Here is a 22,336-nt window from a genome sequence, read left to right as displayed (position 1 = left end):
TGTGGGATTAGCCTACTGAGAAGTTATTCACAGCAGCACTCCAGAAGCCCTTGAAAAGGTTTAAGTCTCTGGGAAGCAAAACACTCATCATATTGAAGACATGCAGACCGGGGGGGTGTAAAGAGTCCTCAGCTCAAAGGCAGAATGACACTCGAAGGAAAGCCTTAAGAGTCATTTTAAGCTTACAGATGGAGCCTCCACAGCAGGTGTGTGAGGGGAATACTGATCAACCTCGGCAAAACCAAGTGTGATCCAGAAGCTTTTCAACATCATCGAGATACAATTACTAATGTTTAACAGACAAATGGCATAATATGCAAAAATAAAGTGGTGGGAGTTGGCAGCCAAAGAGCAAGCACGTGCTTGATGTGGGGGGAAATAAGGATACAAGAGGTGTCTGCTCACAGAAAACCACAATATTTCAGTATATAACATTTTAACACATTTTACTGACAACCTTGGTTACATTTAAGTAGCAAAACAGGGTTGTAGAAACATTTAAGTATGAAAACCAAACCTAAGTGCAGCACTGACATCTATACATGTATTAAATCTATGTTCACCGTTTTAGTTTAACATGCTTACATAGCACTAACACAAAGTACAGCTGAGTGCGAGAGATGTGGCGGTACAGGAAAAACTATAGGGTCACCAAAGTCATTAGAATGTATCTTCTCTTTGACTTTGGATATCTTTAGCTAATTTCATGATCATTTCAAATTCAATTCATCCAATAGTTGTCAACATATTTCAATCAGAAACACAAATGTCAACCTCATGTTGGTGCTGGAAGAAAAGTAAGGAGATCACCAAAGTCAGTAGGACAATGAAAGGCAATCCATCCAAATTTTGTGAAGATATTTCAGTCTGGACCAAGGAGGTGGACTGAGCGTACGTCACATTTAAATAAAAGACTGTAAAACCATACATTAAAGATAAGAACACTCCAAGGCATGGCATAAAGACAAGTAAATATGAAGGATGTAATACGTTTAGTTTAAAACATAACATCTTAAAAAAAATGGAATCATGACCAAACATCTTACATAATATCCACTAAAAGAAACAGGGTTTTGATAAGGGTCAGATTCTGTATGACTTCTGCAGAGTTTAATATTGACAGTGTTGCCAAATTAAGATGCATCAGTGGTTTCAACAGAGAAATTTCACACTGATTTTATGAATGAATGTCCTTGTTGACCCTCTCTCTGATCTGTCTTTATCTGTCTAGAGGAGATTCTATGAATGCTTTGATAAAAAAGCACCATCATCCCCATAATGGCCATTCACACATCTGTATCATTTCTTCCATGCTGAGTCATATTTATGATTAAATGAGAGATGGAATAATGATATAACATATCCCAGCTGGGCAACAGCCACAATCTTATGTTATGGTTTACAGTACAAACTGCACATTCTCATGACCATCAACCTTCATTTCAGTTACACTGAGCTCTTAAATATGTAGTAAAACAACACTGATACTAATTTGGCCACACACTGACCAACCTGAATAAGGACGCTCTGTGTAGTCAAGCTGAACATTTATTTGTGTTCTGCTTTAGCTTGCAGTGCCAGCCAGAAGCCCTGAGCAGGACAGAGTCTAACTCTTTTCCACCACCTAGGATTTGGAAATGCATCTCTATTTATACTTTGGCCATCTGCCAAAAGGTCCATCCTTACCGCAGAGGCTAGGAGGTGACAGCAAAGCTCAAGCATCTGAGGGGGCCTTACACAATTAGGCCCTGGTAACAGCTGATTCCCTACAACTCCTCCACAGGAAGGATAAAACAGGTGAATGGGTGCTTAGGGACTGAAACCAGGAATGGGGGAAAGAAACCTACTGAATTAAACAAATACATTCACACTGCTTTTTTGGCAAAAAAATAAATAAAATCATACTTTTTTTCTTCACAAAATCCAAAGTACACATTTCCTAGGTTTTTGTTTCTTGTAATTTTCTCTTTTAATCTCAACAAACATAACTGAAGAAATCCAGTCTCTAAGTAAAGCTCTCCTGAAGCACTTTGGCACATTCAATATTTTTCTAAAAATGCTGGCCTTTCGCTAAAAGACTAACAAGACTGCACTTCAAGACACGGGTCTGACCATTTATATAGCTTCCTCTACCTGAAGGCATTCTGTGCCATTATGTGGTTGGTTTTCACAGCAAAGATGCATTGGGGAATAAAATGCCTGTAATTTTACTCACAAAAGCACCACCTTGCCAATCAAGAAAGGTCATCTTCTTGAAGTATGTTTCTACAGCAGTTTTTATTTGGCAGGATTAGCAGAACTGAGTGCTTACTAAAGGCATATGGAAAAGGTGATGTATCACTTTTATATTATCAATGATGGGTCAGAGTACTGACAGATGAGGGCGTGAGAGCATGCACGAGGCCAACACTGACAAGATCAGGGCCAAGCACAGATGGATCCTGGTTTATAGTGTATGGTGCAACTCTTTGTATTCAATAAACTTGAGGGAAAAAAAGGTCAGTTTTTACGTGTCAAGCTCAAGGCTCCATCTAGAAGGTCAGCGGCACATACAAAGTGTCCCTAAACACCTTGATTCCAGCTTATTTCCCTGGCTTGTTATCTAAAATGCCTTCTGACTGAGGCAATATAGGGTCAGTCCCTCATGGGATGGAAAAAGGAATGCGCGAGAAAATAGACATTTGAAGTTCAACACAGATCTTTGACCGGGTCTTCTTTATCTATTGTTTCAACAGCTACTTTCCAAAAACTGCCATAATGATTCTTATTCTGATTTAAAGGAGAATTCCGGTCGATTTCAACACGTAGCTCTGTTGTTTGTAAATTTGGAGTGCTGTCAGTAGCGAGAAAAACGAAAACAATCGGTGTTGCCTACACCTTGTTATCCTCCTGCTACAGTTTGCACCCAGGAGGCTGAAACAAGTTTTAAACGTGCTTTTAGCCTCTTAACGTGTTCGAAATGTCATTAAAAGTGCCTAGCCATGTGAAAGAAATGCATGAAAGGCTTGTTAATTCATACCTCTGTTTAGTTCCAGTATTGAGACGGCAATACTTAGGGACCGTCTACAACACCGAAAAGAGATACAACAAAAATATTTATTAATTTAATGATTAAATAAGGTAGTGTCTCCAAACTTACCTCAATTATAACGGTTCTCTTGCACTTACTTTAAAAAAAATAAGCATATGCCTATTTTTGAAAATATTTTTGTATCTCTTTTCGGTGTTGTAGTTTGTAGACGGTCCCGAAGCACTCGTCTTGCCGTCTCAACACCGGAACTTAACCATAAAGCCTTAGTGCTTGCAGGCATGTGCCCCTTTGTCAGGGCAACACACTGTGGCAGACACACCTTTGCTAGTGTTTTTGAGCCAAACAGAAAAATTGTCACGTGACATGCAGAATGCAAACCTCCTGTCAGAGTAATATGCCAGGTATGTCTTCACTAGCCCAACAATGAAAATAATAAAGCATCTTTCAAGTAAACCAATGCTGGCTACAGTCTGCAAACAGGAGACATCAGCTTTACAATAATCATCAGAATCAGTATGAACTATGTATGTAAGACATGCAAACAAAAACATTTTCTATTCTTTCTTTGATTCTTTCCTTTGCTCATTATATTTCTCCTCAAATATAATACAAAAAAATGCTGTGTGCACAAAGTAAAGGTGAATGCCAATGTTTTGTTTTTAAATACCACATAAGTAGCGTTAAAGCTGTTTTAGATAGAAATGCACCGAAAAATAGCATTTTCGTTTTTTGGCCGAAAGAGAAAAACAACCGAAAATATGAGCCAAAAATATGAACCAAAAATATATGCTTCTCCGCCCCGCCCCTCAGTGCTCAGATTTCCCTCTCAGTTGATCTAGCCATTATCACGGTGTTACCCAGCAAAGGCCGATCATGTCAGAGGTGTGGAATTACTTCAACGTTTCTGATCATCAAATTTGCGATCTGCAGTGTTTGTTCAGCAGACATTTCAAGAGGTGGTACGGTGCCGAAGAACTTTTCCACGTCAGGTTTGAAATACCACCTGAAAACACGGCATCCAATTCAATATGCAGAGTACATCAAAACAACAACGCTTAAAAGTACCCCAACTAGCACACCAACACCATTGGAATAGGAAGTTTTAAACAGATGTGTTTTGAGTTGCAATTTGAAATGGGGGGGGAATGAATCGATGTTTCTTCGGTGGTAATGAATTCCAGAGATGGGAGCAGAGCGGCTGAATGGTGGTGAGACGGGCGGAGGGGACAGACAGGTGTATGGAGGAAGAGGATCTGAGGGAGCGGGAGGAAGTGGGAACCTGGAGGAGATCAGACAAATATGGGGGGGGCGAGGTTGCGGATGGCCTTGAATGTAAACAGGAGGACTTTGAGTTTGGATACGGAACTGGACCGGGAGCCAGTGGAGCTGTTGGAGGACAGGAGTGATGTGGTGGATGGAGGGGGTTTGAGTTATGATGCGGGCAGCTCAATTCTGGACCAGTTGAAGTTTATGGAGGGATTTGTGAGGGAGGCCGAAGAGGAGAGAGTTACAGTAATCCAGACGGGAAGTGACAAGACTGTGGACAAGGATGGCGGCAGTGTAGGGGGGTAAGGGAGGGGCGGAGGCGATTGATGTTTTGACTCTTAATGGAGGGCATTGCCTTAGAACTTAACATTATTTGGGTAATTTGTACAAAAAATCTGTTACAGAACTGAATGAATATATTTCATATTTTGGTGTGTTACTTTGAATAAAAGTGTGATCATTTTATTGGTTTGTAGTTTTTCAATTCAGATTAATTAAATTCATGAAATCAATTAAAAAGTATAATATTAATACAAATATACAAAAACATTTTTTAAAATGGGTTTAAAAAAAAGTCATTTGCGGTTTCGGTTTTCGGCCCAGCGCATCCTGAATTTTCGGATTTGGTTTCGGCCCAGAATTTTCATTTTGGTGCATCATGATGCACAATGTTTTAGACATTAATGTCTATTTCTTCACACAGATACAAAAGTAAAAACTTAAAAGTCCCCTAAAGGCCAGATTTACTAAACAGATCATGCCACATAAAGAGGTGTTCTGCTGTTTCCAGTGACTCAAATGTGGGGCGCTTTGAAGAAAGAAAAAACAAATGTGCAGTGAGCTAAAACAACAGGACTGCTTGCCCACAAGCATATCCATCTTTCCATTTTGATCTGCAGAGACTCCTGCGAGACAGAAAGAGAGTACTCACTGGCTCTCCATGAGTTGTTGATCATTGGCGTCTAACGGTTTGGCTGTTTAATTGTGGTCTCTTCTTTGGATGTTTGGTGTACTATGGACCCTTCCCCCAGGATTCTCTACACTCATCTCTTCCTGTAAATGCAGCTTTCTAGCCACAGACTGTGAGCAGTGGGTGGGCTGTGGGATTGTGAATGAAATGCTGAGAGGGTGTCTGGAAATGGCCTTGTCCTTAGCACAGCTCTACATCCCAGTAATAGAGCAGTGGGGAGAGCCTTGAGGCTGCCAGTGTTCACAATAGTTCTGAAGGCACCTTTTTAGATCTAGGATACAATGATGACCTTGGGGTACTCTAGCAGGAGGAAATCTATACTCACAAGATAAACAATTTTTGGAAGGATTTCACAAAATACGACACTGTGAAGTAAAATATATCAGAGACATGAGTGAATAACCAGTCCTTCCATAAAAATGCAGAGTTTTTTTGTGATTGTTGCGGGCAAAAATCCTTGATTATGCGGCATGTTTTCTTAAAAAAATGCGATGGAATATGCGGAAATTTATGCAATTTTATGCGATGCAATTGCGGACTCTTGCAAAAACTGCTTTCATCATGGCTTCATCGCGGGATTTGCAGCTTTTCGATGATGTTCTCGTCGCGTAATTACGTCACTTCATAACGTCACTTCATAACGTCACTTCATAACGTTCCCATGGCAACAGGAAAAAAAGGCTGCTCGTGTGAAGTAAACTTTCTGCTAAGATATATGTGACTTTTTTGCAACGAAAATGGGGGGATTATGAAATCATGCAAACCCCGCATATTTGGCGCGGAAATCGGCAATTTATGCGGCAAAAGTGCGCCGTATTTGAAAAAATGCGGCCCCCGCATAAATATGCAGACTTTGGCTGATTATGCATTGAATTATGCGATGGCATAATCACGTTTTTCTGGAGGGACTGAATAACCTAAATACTATGAAATATTGCTGTACTGATTTGCAGCTTTAATAAGTGGTTAGTTTGAAATAATGCAACACAAGCACATGTTATATACGTTTTTGACACTAAAAAGAAGAGAAAAGAGAAGAGGAGCAGAAGAAGAAGTCCTAAAAATAAAAGTGGTGTACAGATTTACAATATTTCAGTAAAACTTCCTAACTCATGTAACCTAGAGGCTGAAAAGACAAGTCAGATTTATAACAGAACAGACTTCAGGCACTATGACTAAGCCAATGCCTCCGTTTATTTTGAAAATTAGTTAACTTTCTGTGGACAATGTACTCCTTCTGCCTGTTTACCATGGAGAAGTTTTTTTTTTCCATTAACAAACTTTCTTTCACTAACTTATAGTACTTAGTACTTATAGTACTTAAATCAATCTTAATCCAGTTAGCTAAGCCTGCCCCGAAAACATGTTTTTAAACTCAAAGTTAAAATCCGCCCTAAAACACAATTCAGCTAATACCTCTCATATGATCTAAGACGGTTAGTGGATTTCTGCATATGAACAACTTTCCCCCAGAGCTATAAACAAAGTAGCAACAGCGCTTTGTGGAGCTTCACCACTGAGATACATAGGAAGCTGATATTGTGGACAAAGTGGCAATTTGGAAGATCATTTGGTCGAAATATGGGTCATTTTTTGGTTCAGATCACTTAATCTGCTATACAAAATAACTATAAAAAGAAAGAGCAAATTAAGTCTACATGTTTGACACTGTGTACTGTCTGAGGTGCAGCTGAAGAACTTATCTACATGTTAATAGATATTAATTTAACCGTTTAAATGATAACATTGTTTTTTTAATCAATGCATGCAAGCATTTTCCTTCAAAAAAACACTATTGTTTGTTAGGACATTTCTATTAATAACTGAAATAATTTGGGATGTTTAAGGCCTGGTGAGATGCCATCCACATTTAACAACAGCTACAAAAAGAGTAGGGCATTTTCATGCTTCAATGTGATCTTTGCTGGAGTGACTTCAACCGTGCTGCCTCACAGTGAGAAGGAGATAACAACAGCCTCAATCATGGCGAGAGGGAGCAGAAAACCACAAGCCCACCAATCTCTCTCCACCCCACCCGCTGTCCCCTCTCGCTGGCCTCCATGAGAGCAGTGGAAGATATGCCGGCTAACAAGAGCTCCCTCCCTCTCCTCCTGCCATGACAACAAAACTGAAGATCCGCTGCTACAAAGTCACCTCCTGTGAGGCAACGGCAGGTTCGAGAAGGGCAAGTCATTTCTCGCTTGAAGAGATACAGGTAACCACTCATAGGTCTGCTGGTAAAGTGAAGTGGTTGGTGTTCACGGGGGCAGAAGGGATGCTGGGAGAAACTGTCGGTCCTCTGCTTCTGCCTTGCACCTGACAAATAAAGTTGATTGTTGTAGTCAAATGTTTAAACACCCACTATGTATTGATGCTCATTCATGTTGCAAGTCGGCTATGCTGTCATCTCACCCTTATGCAATACATTAAGTACAGCAAACAGATGCCAGCGAAAAATAAGTCAGATCTCTATATATCTCACTCACTCTCCATAAAAACCCATGTGAATGCGAGGAGTCAGAGGGCCTGGTGAAGATAAAACCTGAAAATATAAGCGCCACTGGATACCGTCTTTTCAGCTGCAAAACACACTAAAAAGGTCACTAATGAAGTTCTAAATGGGTCACCAAACACACACAGAGCTAGTCCTTATGGAGTCTCTTTCGTTTTCTTGTGCCGATTAAAGGCAGTCTATGATCATCTGCCCCAGGTAAATGGACTAACAGTATGGCTGCTTGTGGCTTTCCATGGGGCCTCAGCCATCGACACTGGCTGATTATCCTGTGGCAAGAAGCTGTGGAGGCAGCAGGGCTAATACTGAATGATAGCAACTGCCAATACATGATCAAATACAGGCCCATGCCTTAAAAAAGATCTAACACTTCTACATTTAGCCTCAATCAATCCGTTCCTGTAGAAAGGCAAAGACACATACTGATAAATAAGCAAGACAGAATTTGCTCTAAGGAGTTGTAGGCCATGGAAGGATGGAAAGAGATTACGTTAGAAAGTGATCTAACAAACTTTGCTTATTCTTTTTTTAATCTTTACAGTGGATGGATATGTCATATGTATATGTGTGTGTGTACAGTTTCTCTAACAGATTTACCTTTCTCTGTGACTTGCAGTGAGCTCCACATACATTATCCCTGAGTGAGAGCTTGAAGGAATAAGACAAAACCAACATCTTTGAAAGAGAGTAAAGAAGGAGCCGCAGAAAATTGTGATCAAGCTTCCCTACTCAAAGAGAAAAGAGGGAGACATATCTTCATCTGATTCTGCCAACTTTCAAATATAGGATTCACTTTCACTGTATCGAATTAAATTAAAATGTTGTTCAACAGACATGACAGTAAATGTCTGTGCAGAAAAATAAAACACATGACCAATGAAAATCCCAACAGTTTATACTTCATTTGTCCTTGATAGGCTGAGAACATGCGCCCTAAAAATGATCTGCACGCTCATGACGACTGAGGCAATCAGTCCCAATCTTCACACTGTGACAGGTCATTACAATGTTTGGCTACTTGCCCAGTGACGTGGCACTTGTTCTCTTGTCACCACAGGGACATTGATGCCACACTATTCACAAGATGAATGACTTTGTGATAATAAGGGCTTTAATAATAAAAGCATTGAAATTTGCCTGATTTTAACCCTGGTTTTCTTAGTTAGTGCTGAGACTTAAGACTTGGGAAAAAAATTATTTAAAACCCATATTTTGTCTGAATATCATTTCAATTGTAGAACCTCAAATCCTTGCTATCTATCTAATAAAGCGGGACACCTCTGTGTGTGTTTATGTACTGTATGTATGTCTCTGCGTCTGGCTTTGAAATATCTCATGAACCGTTCATCTACTTCACATTTGGTTTCCTGGGTACCCAATGAACTTGGGGTTTGGATTTTGGAGCAATTTGGACAGCATTGGATATTGGATATTAAAAGTAAAACTAAAGGGCTGAACAATAAGCTGCTGGTGCAGCACGCAGCAGACTGTTGACAAGCTCTGGACAGCAGCGGGGGTGGGCGTGGCGGGAGGTTTACCGGCTTGGACTGCGGTTCACTTTTCTAAAGTAACATGATTGCTGGATATAACGAGCAAACTTTTCTTCAGGTTCCTGGAGCACGAGCGGATAGCTGACAGGAACATCGCAACTGTTGCTGTTGAATAAGGTTGGAAAAAAAGGCGCTACGTAACGCTGGCTTTTCCGTATCTATTATTTTGCTAAGAGGAAACTCAATAAAAAGCCACTTGCCAACACTAAAATATCAAACAAAAACCAGACACTTTATCGTATTAAGTTGCTGTGAGCTGTACATTCACCACTTCTAAACAGAGGCAGAACATAACCTAATCTCTGAGCTTTCTCCACAGCGCCGTGCTGTCGGAACTCACCCTGGGTCCGGTTAATTAAGTGTAGCCTACTGCTACCTTATAAGCAAGGCAACTGTGTGATTACTCCACATTTTAATTGTGACATTTTGTGTTGACATTCTGAATCTGCCATGTTCTCTGTCAGGTAAATGTAGTAGTACAATGTCTTCCTCTGATGTAGAAGTACCCTGTAAGTCAGTAATAGGCTATACAGTGGAGTTGCATATGAAGTGGTTTGGGGTCCTTCTGTAAGTCATTTTGGGGTACAGTTTGGTTTTGGAGAAAGCTTCAAGCAGCAATACCACAGGCCAAGCAATCGGCCCGTTCCATACAGGCACATCTTCAACGGGCACTGTAGTGGGATTAAAAACTCAATTGAGCACACGCACATTATTAATGCAATGAGCAAAAGACACCTTTAAAGTTTAACATTTAAGCAGTATTTCATAAGAGAGAAACAAGATCCTGTGAGATTTAGTTGCATGTAAAGTGGCTGGTGAAATGAAACTCATGAAACGTTCACTTCAATGGCTGGTGCAACTGCACGCTGCCAACACCTTCAGCTGTGATTATATGGCGTCTGCCCTGAATATGGCATCTTAACATCTCACGTTGAGTCATTGACGGCTACATTCTAAAAAAAACAAAACAAAGCAGTCAACAGCATTAAGAGCATACACATCAAAGAAGTCTGAAATAGCTTGTACAGTACTTATCCTAGCTGTCCATGTGTGACATCATTCCTGGCTGTGCTTCATAAAACCGGTCTAACAGGCAGGATATGTAGTGCATGTATTTAGGATAATGTTCAAAAGGTGTGAAATTGGATTTGGCATTAATGGAGCAAGGAGATAGTAAGAGCAACAGTAAAAACCCAAGACTGACCTACACATATATTATGTTACATCTGTATTGTACAGTATATACAAAGCACTGATTTAAACCACTGGATTAGATATAACATAAAATAAAGGGTAATCCTACAATATGATTCAATCCTGAATCAGACTTAAAAAAAAGTACTGTAAATAATGTATGCTGAAAGGTTTGTTCCTTTAAGGGTTTGGATTAATATTTTACAATAACTAGAAATGATTCGAAGCAGCAGACATCCATCCTGTTGCAACAGCTGTGAGCTTTTTAATAGAAGGCTAATTCATGTATTGATGAATTCATAGTATCGACAGATGCAGTACCAAAAAGTTGCGTACAAGTTATGAACTGCCAGCAGCAGTGATAATGGAAACATCATTATCCACACATACAATTGTGTGATATTAATTAAAAGAACACACACATTAAGACTTAAGATTCTACAGAATTTACAGCCAATGTTTTTTTTTCTCTTTTCAGTAAGATGTCATCCATCAAAAGCCAACACCAACCACACCATAACAAAGTCAGCTAAGCTGTCATTCTAAAAAGAACAATTATTTATATGCCTTTATCATTTAATTGCAGGAATTATCCAGACGCTAGATTTGATTATTAACAAAATTCTCTCTCTCTCTCTCTCTCTCTCTCCCCCCCCCATTCAACTGTAATGACGGTGAGGAAAATTGGTATGACATTATTATGTATTCAGTCTATATCGAATCAGTTTCTCACCACCCTAGGGCTTAATAGGAAACAATAAGTGAATTATGACATAAATGCTAGCTAATTACTCACAATTCTGGCTGAAGACAAACACAATGACATACCGTTGATATAGCGACTCACTCCATTTCTTTTTATGTTTTGTGGGTTTTCATTAAATAAGGAAAAAAAATGATGTGGAAACAAATAAATAATGATTGACACCGACTGTCCCAAAAATAAAAGGCCCCTTTCTTTTCTTTCAGTTTACCACGAAGATGTTGTCTTGTTTAAAGCTATAGTGCGTAGTTTCTGCTGCCCCCATGAGGAATTCTAAGCAATGACAACAACACTGTCGGAGCATCCACATGACGCAAGCCTTCGCTAATCGCACCCCCACCCCTCCTCCACACAGTTGCTAACACGGAGGATAAATAAAACATGATGAACTCTTCTGAAGAGGTAATTATCTTGTCATTTGTATGTCCTCTTCGTTTCCAAAGCTGCCCGTTGCTGTTGTTCTTTCTCAGTGGTGACGTGAAACGCATCACTCAAGCTTCTGCGCGTGATAGTTGCAGGACTACACCATTTTGAAAACATAGTCATACTAAGAAATACAGAGTTTTGTGGAGCTATATATATTATATAATTAGCTTTGTATCAACTAATTTTGCAACGGCTTGAATGTAACTGACATTCATTAATACTTTGTATAAAATAGTTGCGCACTATAGCTTTAACCTTGGTGTACGTGTGGCAGAGTTATGAGACGGTTGAATGGTTTCATTTAAGTATTGGTTAACATCCCTATTTGTCTTTCAAACCAATAATGATCCATCTCACCACACAGTTTGCACCATGATACATTAAATTCATTACTTAGAAGCACACCTGCGACGAGGACAACTGTGCTGTGCAGGCTAATGCAATGCTCAGCCAAGCACACACACAGGCAGGGCAGCCACAGGACTTGGCCTATATAATTCTGCAGGATTTAGCAAGATTTAGCACTTACAGACAAAGAGCTATATGCTGTTTTTCAAATCCTGGGATCGACTCAAAATGCAGAAGGTTTTTAAAGCAAGACATTATTGTAAAGGTTTGATGCTATACTTGTGTATTTCTACTGCTGGATAGCAGATGTTGGTTCCACCTGTTAAGTGACGTATTTTCTTTTTTTTAAATTAATCGACACATTGACTAAGGGTAATTTCTTTTGGTGCAGTAAGTGGTACTGAAAGTGATATTGACATTAGCAAGCCTTGACACTGCTGTGAAATTGACTTAAAAACTGCTGAGAACAGTGAAAAGTTAAACATTTCACTCACACGGCTTAAGTAAGAAAAAAAGTAACTTATATATAGCATAAATATCAAAACAGCTCACTTTGGCTACTCCTTGTTGTTGTCGTGAACAGTTATCAAATCAAACAGCCCAGTTGATTGTTGTGGAGTTTCCAAGGAAAGGCTAGAGAAAGCTTTGCAATAATAATCAATAAACGTTTTTGTTGTTTTAAGAAAAGTGATATAGCTGATTTCCAAACACCTTTGCTTCCTTTCTTGGCAAGATGTCTACAATTACATCAAAATACACAAGGCCCCCAAATACATCATGGAGCAAAGACAGCAGTGCACTGGCACAGTTGCAATGACACTTTTGTCGTGTAATTGTACATGTTTTCACAGTTTCTGATGTTGGACACAACCACATTCGCCTGCCCCTCACCTCTGTGTGTTAGAGATTACTCTTGTGCCAGTTTCAGGGCGTTAGGGGCTCAAGAGTTTAGAAAGTCTGTTTAAAGATAGAGCATAAATTGTACTGGGCTTCAGAGCAATGCCCCTGGTCTAACGTTATGTTTCTCATAGGCAGCAAAAAACCTCTGACACTAACCTTTATTAAGAGCATGCTCAACAAAAGAAAGCCAGTTCAGCATTTCTTTTCTCTGCCATACCTACTATCATTTTGCTGAATTAGTCCTTTGAGCAGCGATTTACTTTCTGTCAGCTGTTAATGTCATTATTTGTGTTGGGAAAATCTGTCAGATCAGACAGGCAAATCATACGTCATGGAAATGTGTAAAAGGAGACAGATTTTCATAAAACCTTATAAGCTCTTTGATTTAATTTGTCTTTTTTAAGTGTTTCAAGTTTTTTTTTTTAAAGAAGGCAAGGGGAAATAGTGGTCCAACTCACTGTGTTGGCAGTGAACTCCACTGAAGCCTGGTGGACACTTGCAGACGTAACCAATAAAGGTGTCGCCCCTGTAGGTCTCACTGATCTCACATGTTCCTCTGTTGTGGCAAGGGTTTGGATGGCAAGGGCCTACATGAAAAGAAAGAGGAAAAACATGTTAAGAAGTGTGTTTTCTGCCAATATTAAAACACTGATAATGAGCTACATGTTTTACTTTCTCATTTACTGTTTATACAAGTACACAATGTTCTAGATAACTGATTCACTCTGGCGTAGCACAATGTTCTGTCAGTGTGTGCATAAATAAAATGAGCATTACCATGCCAACAGTGGCAAAAATATTCCTACACAATCTTACCTAGCCAATGATTTAACACAAACCACACTAATGAAAGGTGCATATTGCCTGTGCATCAACACATTTACAGAAAAGTTTAAGTGAATAAATGACACAAAGTTGGACCTTGTGAGACAGTGTATAAGTACAACAGTTTGACAGGCAAAACTGAGGATGAGAGCGGGGAGAGGCTGACATTCAGTGATTGCTGCTGGTCTCTGTCCCCCTCCAGGGAGGCAACACTTCATCCTCACAGCGCTAAGTGGAGAGCACAGACTAGCTGCAATGTAGAGGACTATCACCTACAGTATATGCACAGAAAAGCATGCATGCCAGCACACACACACACACACACACACACACACACACACACACACAAAGAGAGAGACTGGCACACTCCCCTATGACAGTACAAGGGGCGTGATTTGCTTAACCAGAGTTTGGTCAGCTGAATACTGAGTGAAATAACTTGGGTAATGATATGAACGATGTGAAAACATAAACTGGGAAATGTGTGGGTTATTTGTTACAGTAGAAATAATTGTTCCCTTTAAGAATAAATATAACTAAAAGTGAGCTATTATGCACAGTTCATACATTGAACAGGCCTAACAGCTTAGTTTTTGTGTTTGCATCCTCTGATTTTTGTGTGCAATTATCAATAGTGAACTATTCCACAGAGCAAAAGAGCGTTTGCTCGAGTGATTGCATAGACTTTTTCCAGCTTTGCTGGGTAAGAGGCACAAGCAGCTGGATAATTAATAACTGACCTTCAGCCATTGGTGCTGCTATTTATTCTTTAAATAACAGAAGGTGCCGTGTAGTGGCCAGTAGTGTAAAACTGCATAGAGCTATCACACCAATCGCTGGTCTTTTTGAGTAGTTAACTTTGCCTCTTAAAAAAAAAAAGTCTTACAAAATAAATATTAAAACATAATGTTTCAAATAAAAGTAAAGACATAATAAAACATAAAGAAATCTTTGTTACATTGGCTACCAACTCTCAAGGTGCCCCTGCGTGTATAAGACATACGTTGCGTTTATTGGCACCTAACTGATGTATATCTGGAACAAAATTCTACAAAATGCAGAGAAAAGTGTAATGTAAGGTTAAGAATCAGATTCAGAAAAGTTTTATTGCCAAGTATGTTTTTTTACACATACACATACAAGGAATTTGTTTTGGTGCTGTAGGTGCGCGTCACACAATCTCTAAATACAAGAGGGCTAAGAGAATCAATCGCCAGAATATAACAATATAAGTATAAACATATATACACAGTATGTATTAATTAAAAATAAATAGAAAAATAGAAAAAAATAAAAAGAGCAGCAAAGCATACATATTTAGCACCACTCATTTAATGATGGTTGACATGATTTTAAAAATGATTCTAACTTCATAAAGAAGCGAAATTTGCAAAAGTTATGAAAGTTATTAGGAAGTTCAAAAAGTAGAAAAATGACACAAAGTCTGAATATTGCAAATAAGAACTTGCCTTTTAAAAGGTATAGACTGCAAGGATTGCTTTCAGTCATGTATGGATGTATCAGCTGTTGCATAGTTTGTATTAATTAATGTTTGCTAATAGTTTTGCTCATAATCATTTTGCATACTAACGTACCTTGTAAAAGTTTCCACATGTTGCCGTTCCACCAAACTATTTACAACAGTTCAGCATTTTAAAATCAAAGGTTACATATACTGTGCACTGTGCGAGGGTCAGTACAGCTCAGTGGAGTAAAGGCTCTTATGCTCAAACATTAATTTGCAAGAGAATTCATATTCGTAGTCAGTAAGCACATGCATTCTTGCTGTGTGTGCAGCACCCCATTCATCATTACCATTGTTTTCTTTTTAAAATTTGGGTGTAGTGAACACTGGGTAGCTTTGCAGCCGCTAGTGAATTCACGCTTTAGGGATTTAGCAGACAAAAGAATTTCAATCATAAAAAGAAAGAGGAAAAAAAAACGAAAAAAAAACACTCAAAGGTCTGCTGGTAATGATTAATAACTCAGTTGGGGCACTTTTTCTTCTGTGAGTTTTTTATTTTATTTTCAATTTATTCTACACATAATTTTATCTCTTTGGGACCAATGGTGACAACCACAGCTTTGAATCAAAGTTATTACAGCTAAATGTATATGACACAGCAATATATTACTTCATTGGCAGTGCCCACAACATGGTGCCATATTACTGCCATCTAAAATCTTTCTCGGATTAACCTGCAGCATGCAGCCAAATGTAAATGATGAGGCCTTGACGCAGGGTTATTGGTTTCATAAGTCAAGGGCCTGCCAATAGCTGTCTCATCTTTTAAACATTGAGTTGTACGACTGCACCAAGCGCTGTCAGAACTTTGTGGATTGAGATTGGATGGGAAAACTTTGGAAGTCGGCTGTTGGATATTAATGTAAACCTGGCTAAAGCTCAGCACATGTTGAACATTAAAAGATTGATGTGAGATGAAAGTCTGCTGGTTGATGTGATAACTTGTGGTCAGTCTGAAGCTTTTAAAGTCGGTTGACAGAAAAACCAGAAGAAGCAAAACAAATTTGCATCCATGAGCATTTTAAGTGATAAGCAACAACAGAAGTCTCAAGGATGAGACTGTCATGCCCTCTTAAGTCAATTTGACAAATGAGCAGCCATTAGCACACAATTTGAAGTAATGTCAAGTAAATGGGTGCGGCTTTGGATTGTATACTACATCATCTGCTCAACCATTTAAGACTAGCCCTAACCCGGAAAACGTATAGGCTGAAAATGAACTTGGCAAAGAATATAAATAAATAACCACCACTAGCAAGCTTATTATTGTTCTCTTGTTGGAATTAGTAGGCCTCTGGATATGAATTACAAACGAGGTAATCCTATCGAAGTCATGCCATTTGAAAGCCAGGGCCTGTATCAGTAATAATGAGAGTGGTGGCTAATCGGTTGAACAGAGGAACGTATAATAGCTTTCACAGAGGCCCTGCTCTCTGAGGAAGAGGGGGGGGGTGACAGGTTTCAGGGCTGTTTTGACGTGGCGATCCATAGTCGCACCAAGGCGTACTGACAGCCTCCCTAATGGAGAGCACGTAAAGCAGAAAGAAGCAGGGAGGGAAGGAGGCAGAGGCAAGGAGAAAGCCAAAATGAGTGTGTGAGAGAGATACAGAGAGTGTGTTCTGTAGGACAGCTACGTTTGAGACCAAATTTTCGAATGACAATTTTAAACCCAGAATACTTCAAGGTGAGGGAAACACTGCATATTTGTACACCCTGTGAGTTGAAAAAAAGCCCAAACCTGATGGAAAGATGATGCTGCAGTTACATTAGCACACACAGAACAAATAAGACATCCAATTAGCATATTATATTAAAGAAATATATATATTCTGCTGAGAGAATGCAAACAAACCTTGCCAATAGGAAACATCATGTCTAATTGCTTTTGCAACTATCATGGTCTCAGTGGGTTGAGATTTACAAAACTCTTTTAAAACCTATACTGAAAAGATTTTATATATAAATGTGGCTGATGGGCTAAAAACTTTCTGACAACTGACATTTACAATTATAGATACATTTATAGATAATAGCGACAATATTTTCCATTCACTTATTTCCATTTTGGGAAATAAAGTGCTATTTTATGCTTTAAAAAAAAATTCACTAATTCACTGCAGCAACATCTGAGAAAAAAATAAAATTTAAACTAAACAACTTTTCCAGGAAGGCAGGGAGGTGGACATTGTGTGTCATCTGAGGAGAACTCCTCAGGCTGTCAGCGGATGCTCTCCTCACTCTTCGTGCACATTGTGTGACGCGTGTCTGGAGGAAACATTGGCAGCTTTTTTGTGTGAATATAAGCTGCTGCTCCGCTGTACAAGCCAACGTTCGCTCAGTGATTGATGTGAGCCTGTGTTGTATCCGGGCACGAGCGCTGTGATTTCTTTTCTGGCTGCAAAGAGAGTCCAATCAATCAGCTGTGAAAACCTGACCAATGGTTAAACACAGGAAAGCATCCTTTGTTTCCTCGCAGATCAATCACAAAAGGCCCGACATTTCCAGGGTTAAAGCTACATGCTCTAACATCTTAGCTGACAGCTGTCACAAACATTAGCTTGTTTCAAATGGACAAGCACATACTAATTATATTAGACTGTACTTTACAACTTAGCCTCTTATTAATGATATAGTTTAAAACACTACATTTTACAATGCACCATTGATGCTGAGAGGCTTGAGGTATTAAGGGTCACTTGATTTCACAACAGGGATATAATTAACTGAGCCTCTTGTTCACTCAGTTTTTCTATTAAAATTAGACTCAAGAAAAAATATTCCTTATGTAAAAAAAAAAGAATGTTAACAATACACAGTATTACAGCTATTTCACTGACAATAAAAAGCAGGGAAAAAAAGCTTGCTATGGCTACCGCCGTGTTGGTTTGGGTCATGTGGTCAGAGAAAGCATTAACGATCCCGGTAAAGTGTGTCAGATTGAGCGGGGCCAGCTGACCATTTAACATCATAAGTGGAGAAAGTACTTTGATCTAATACTCTTACTAAACACAAACAAGCATCTGCAGTTGACTTGGTCTTTCGTTATCAGCTGCACTGAGCATCATTTCCCCAGTTACACACAGCATTCATTGAAAAAACTCTTATTTCAAGGAGATTTAGTAATTAATTAAATTGACTGTCAATGAAAAATAAAACTGTGAATTAAATTGTCAACTCTGTATAAAATCTTGCATATAGATACATTTCATCTGCCTCAAGAGTGTGGAATCTACATTGAAGCTCTTCAGCTCTGAATGTGCACCCATCCACATCACAGAGAAATCTGACATGGCCTAATTGTGTCAAATCTATTTTAACACAGCCTCTTTCTCTATGATGGCTTCACTGGTTCACAGGCTCATGGTCACTGCACCCATCCTTCGCCTCGACTGATAAAAGTTGGCACCGCACCACCAATATTACATCAGTGCTCTCAGCGTGAGCCAGCGTACGCTCATGCTTTTAGTGAGTCCTTGGTCTCATATTCTCCTGTGCCCTTGCCACTCTGTCATTTCAGCCCATCAGCATTTGACAATGTCAGACAAATGCACTTAAAGTTGAAAGAAGTAAGAATCACGCAGAAACAAAATGGTTTAAAATATGTCAAATAAATATCCAAATGGAGAGGTCACGCATAAGATCAGCATCGTTCTTGGAAGATGGAGAGAAAGGAAGAAATGGAGGACGTCTTGTCAGAGACTAAATGCCATGAAAATGTCAGAGCGTTGTCCCTGCCTCCTTAAAGGTCGTCACAAAAAGGCATTTTCCTGATACCAATGTTTGTGAGCAATGCCAAATTGCATATGGCAGGAGGAATTAGCTGTAACTTAATAAGATGTAAGATAATCAAACAGAGGCTGGCTCCAACCTGTTCAATGGAGGACTACTGTACTGCAGTTAGTTATCCACTTAACCTTAAGGCTCAATTATGAGTGGCATCGGAGGAATTTCACACAGAGTTCACAGGATGCAACCACAGGTCTTGTGCATTTATGGCATTTGTTGTGATGTGATTTGTGCTGCTCCTGAAATATGTGGCACACGCTCAATTTGCGGTTGGTGCGTGGAAGACAGAGCCGACCCCTCAATAGAGCCCTCTCAAAGAACTGCACCCTGCATACCACAGAGACACAGTCCTCATCTTTCAGAGGAATAAGCAAGTAGATGATGGGGCGGGGGGGGAATCGATACAGCAAAGTATCACAATATTTTCCGTGGGAATACTGAATTGATACATGGGCGCCAAGAATCAATCTTTTATTATATAAATTGCACATGACAATTTAACTTCTTAGTACTGAAATAATTAAATCAATTGCTTTTTCAGTGGATTAGATCGTAAGATGGACAAACAGAGAAATGTATCTTTTTAGATTAAACAGATATTGTCAAAGTTTTCCTTTGGGGACATAATTTGAAGTTGGAAAACAGTTGTATCTATCGAAGAATATTGCAATATAATTAAAATTACAATATCATCCTCTCGCTCTCTCTCTCGACACTTAAAACACTGTCTTATGCGCATGATGAGCTTGCATACTAGTGCTGAAAGCCACTACAGCTTTGAGCATGTGACGATCTGAGAGGATGGATGTTGAAGAGGAATGTTTTTCTTAATGTGGATATTTGATTATTAGAGTCTCTTGATACATAATGAAAGTGCCCATTAAAATAACTTCCTGTTCATAAAAAAGGACAAATATATTTAAGGGCGTTTTCACACCTACCTCATAGACTTTCTGACTTTTTTTTGATCCGAACCAAAATTACAGGTGTGAAACCTTCCCCGGACCACGGTCCGGATCAAAAGACCAAATTTTGGTCCGATAAAAAGATGTGGTCTCAGTCCGGTTCGTTTATAGTGTGAAAGCATTTTTTGGATGGTTCGGACTTTCGGACCAAATACAAGAAGCTCTGGCAGGCTCTCCATGTGTTACAAGACCGGGGAAGTTCCTTTAAGGAATAGCTCAGTACTTAGTGTGTAGGCTACATGAGAGAGTGAGTGATGGTGTCAGCGCTCAGAGCAGACAGCGGTCGGCTATCAGAGCAGAAAATACATCAGCAGTTTATTTGTTAAGTGGTAGTAAATGTTCAGTGTAGGTTTCCGTTTGTCTCTGAATAAATGCTCCAGAAAGAAAGTTCCCGTGTCTTGCTTCTCAACATCACAACAAATTAAAAAGAGGCGCGGCAGTAGGGGAGAGCAGCAGTCAATTGAAAAAACTCCGACACAGAGAGAGGATACGAGAAGACGGGGAAGCCCGTCTTCAAACCAATCAATTATAAGTATCTGGAGACGCAGCTCATGTATGTGATGACGTCAGGATGTAGTTTTGTCACGTATAGATCTTTAGTGTGCTTGCATAACTGCAGTGTGAAACCAAAACTTACCGGATCAAATGTATACAATGTAAAAAAAAAAAAAAAACATGAACCTTGGTCCGGACCTTGGTTCGGACTTTCAGGTGTGAAAACGCCCTAAATGTACTTTTAATGAGCAGCTAGTTTTTTTCTGTGTGTGACTGATGAGACTCAATTATGAAAATATGCTCATTCAACACATTCACATTCATGTTAAAATTTAAGAATTAATTAAAATAATCAAAGTGGTAATAATGTCACTAATGAATATGCTGAATTAAAATTACAGTCTCCCACTACACGATAAAACACAATAAATAAGCTGAGGCACTTAGTCCTACTGTATGCTCGCTACATTTATTATTGTTTTTCAGTGTAACATTAAGTTCAGCCATTGCTATTCTCTGTAGGAGTTTTTGCAGCAAAAGGTAAAAGGTACAGTACAGTAAGTCTCCCACATCCTTTGTATTGTTATCAAAAATGTTCAATTTGACACATTATGAACAGACTTTCCTAGATGTAAAGAAATAATCCAACCTTCCAACACTATGTAGATAAAATGCAGCCAATTTCCTTATTTTATCATTCCACTGGAGAGGGGACAAAATGAAATCCAATATTCTGTCATGTTTTGAACACTAAGCAGACTTTTTCTCTCTCTCACCCTGAAACTTTCAATTGTAAAAGTAGCTTCAGATGCAATGTAAATAGTGGGCCACTGTTCATAGACTAAAATACAAAGCACATCAGCATGAACATAGCCACAGAGATACACACAGGAGCTAAAGAAACACAGGCCAAACGTGCTAAAGAAAAGTCCCCTCTATATGTGTGCAGACAAAGGGCGTGAATATTTAGATTGAAGATACAAAGGCTATGAAATAGCAGCTGATATGCTAAATTCTTCGAACCTGTCATGAGTAATTTAGCCTTCCACATCGCCCTGTCCTATTTTCTCTCTAAGTCCAGTTCCAGGTCAGTGGTCACAAGTTCAATTCAATTCAGTTTTATTTATAGTATCAAATCATAACAAGAGTTATATCGAGACACTTTACAGATAGAGTAGGACTAGACCACACTCTATAATTTACAAAGCCCCAACAATTACAATAATTCCCTCAAGAGCAAGCATTAGCGGTAGCTATTGCGACAGTGGCGAGGAAAAACTCCCTTTCGGGAAGAAACCTCAGACAGACCCAGACTCTTGGTAGGCGGTGTCTGACGGTGCCGGTTGGGGGTGTGATGAACAGTGGTAGTAATTGTCACAATAAAGATAATGGAACAGTGACTACAATGGTAGTCATAGTAGTTCATGTCATAGTAGGGCACAGCGGGCGTTATGGGGTGTAATGTGGCACAGCACAGCATGGGTGGACGCAGTAGGACGCAGCAGGACGCAGCCAGACACTGCAGGGAATCGCAGAGTGAAATGACTTCAATTATTAAGTCATTTTTGTGTGTGAAATTAAACTTTTCAATATCCTCTTTTAGTTGAAATTGAAAGGGTTTATATTAGTGTTCTATAGTAGCAAATGCATATTCACATTATGTATACATGTATGTGTGCTCATGTGTTTGTGTTTCTATTTTCTCATTCATCAACAACAAACTGCTTAGATTTTGGGGGTATTATGTCTTATCTAAATAAATCATTCTTGGTTTAACCCA

General features: G+C 39.2%; 1 protein-coding gene across 2 annotated transcripts in view; it reads right to left on the bottom strand.

The window, feature by feature from the left end:
• edil3a (EGF like and discoidin domains 3a) overlaps positions 1 to 22,336 on the bottom strand; it is a 132,179-nt gene that overhangs the window by 65,871 nt on the left and 43,972 nt on the right. For both annotated transcript variants that reach the window (XM_078250522.1, XM_078250523.1), the window contains exon 3: positions 13,419 to 13,547. In XM_078250522.1, coding sequence (XP_078106648.1) covers positions 13,419 to 13,547 — 129 coding nt within the window. The remainder of the gene's footprint in view (positions 1 to 13,418; positions 13,548 to 22,336) is intronic.

Source organism: Sander vitreus, chromosome 5 (assembly GCF_031162955.1).
Source record: "Sander vitreus isolate 19-12246 chromosome 5, sanVit1, whole genome shotgun sequence".
NCBI lineage: Eukaryota > Metazoa > Chordata > Actinopteri > Perciformes > Percidae > Sander > Sander vitreus.
The sequence above is the reverse complement of the archived record's forward strand: the minus strand, read 5'-3'. Positions and strand labels throughout refer to the sequence as shown.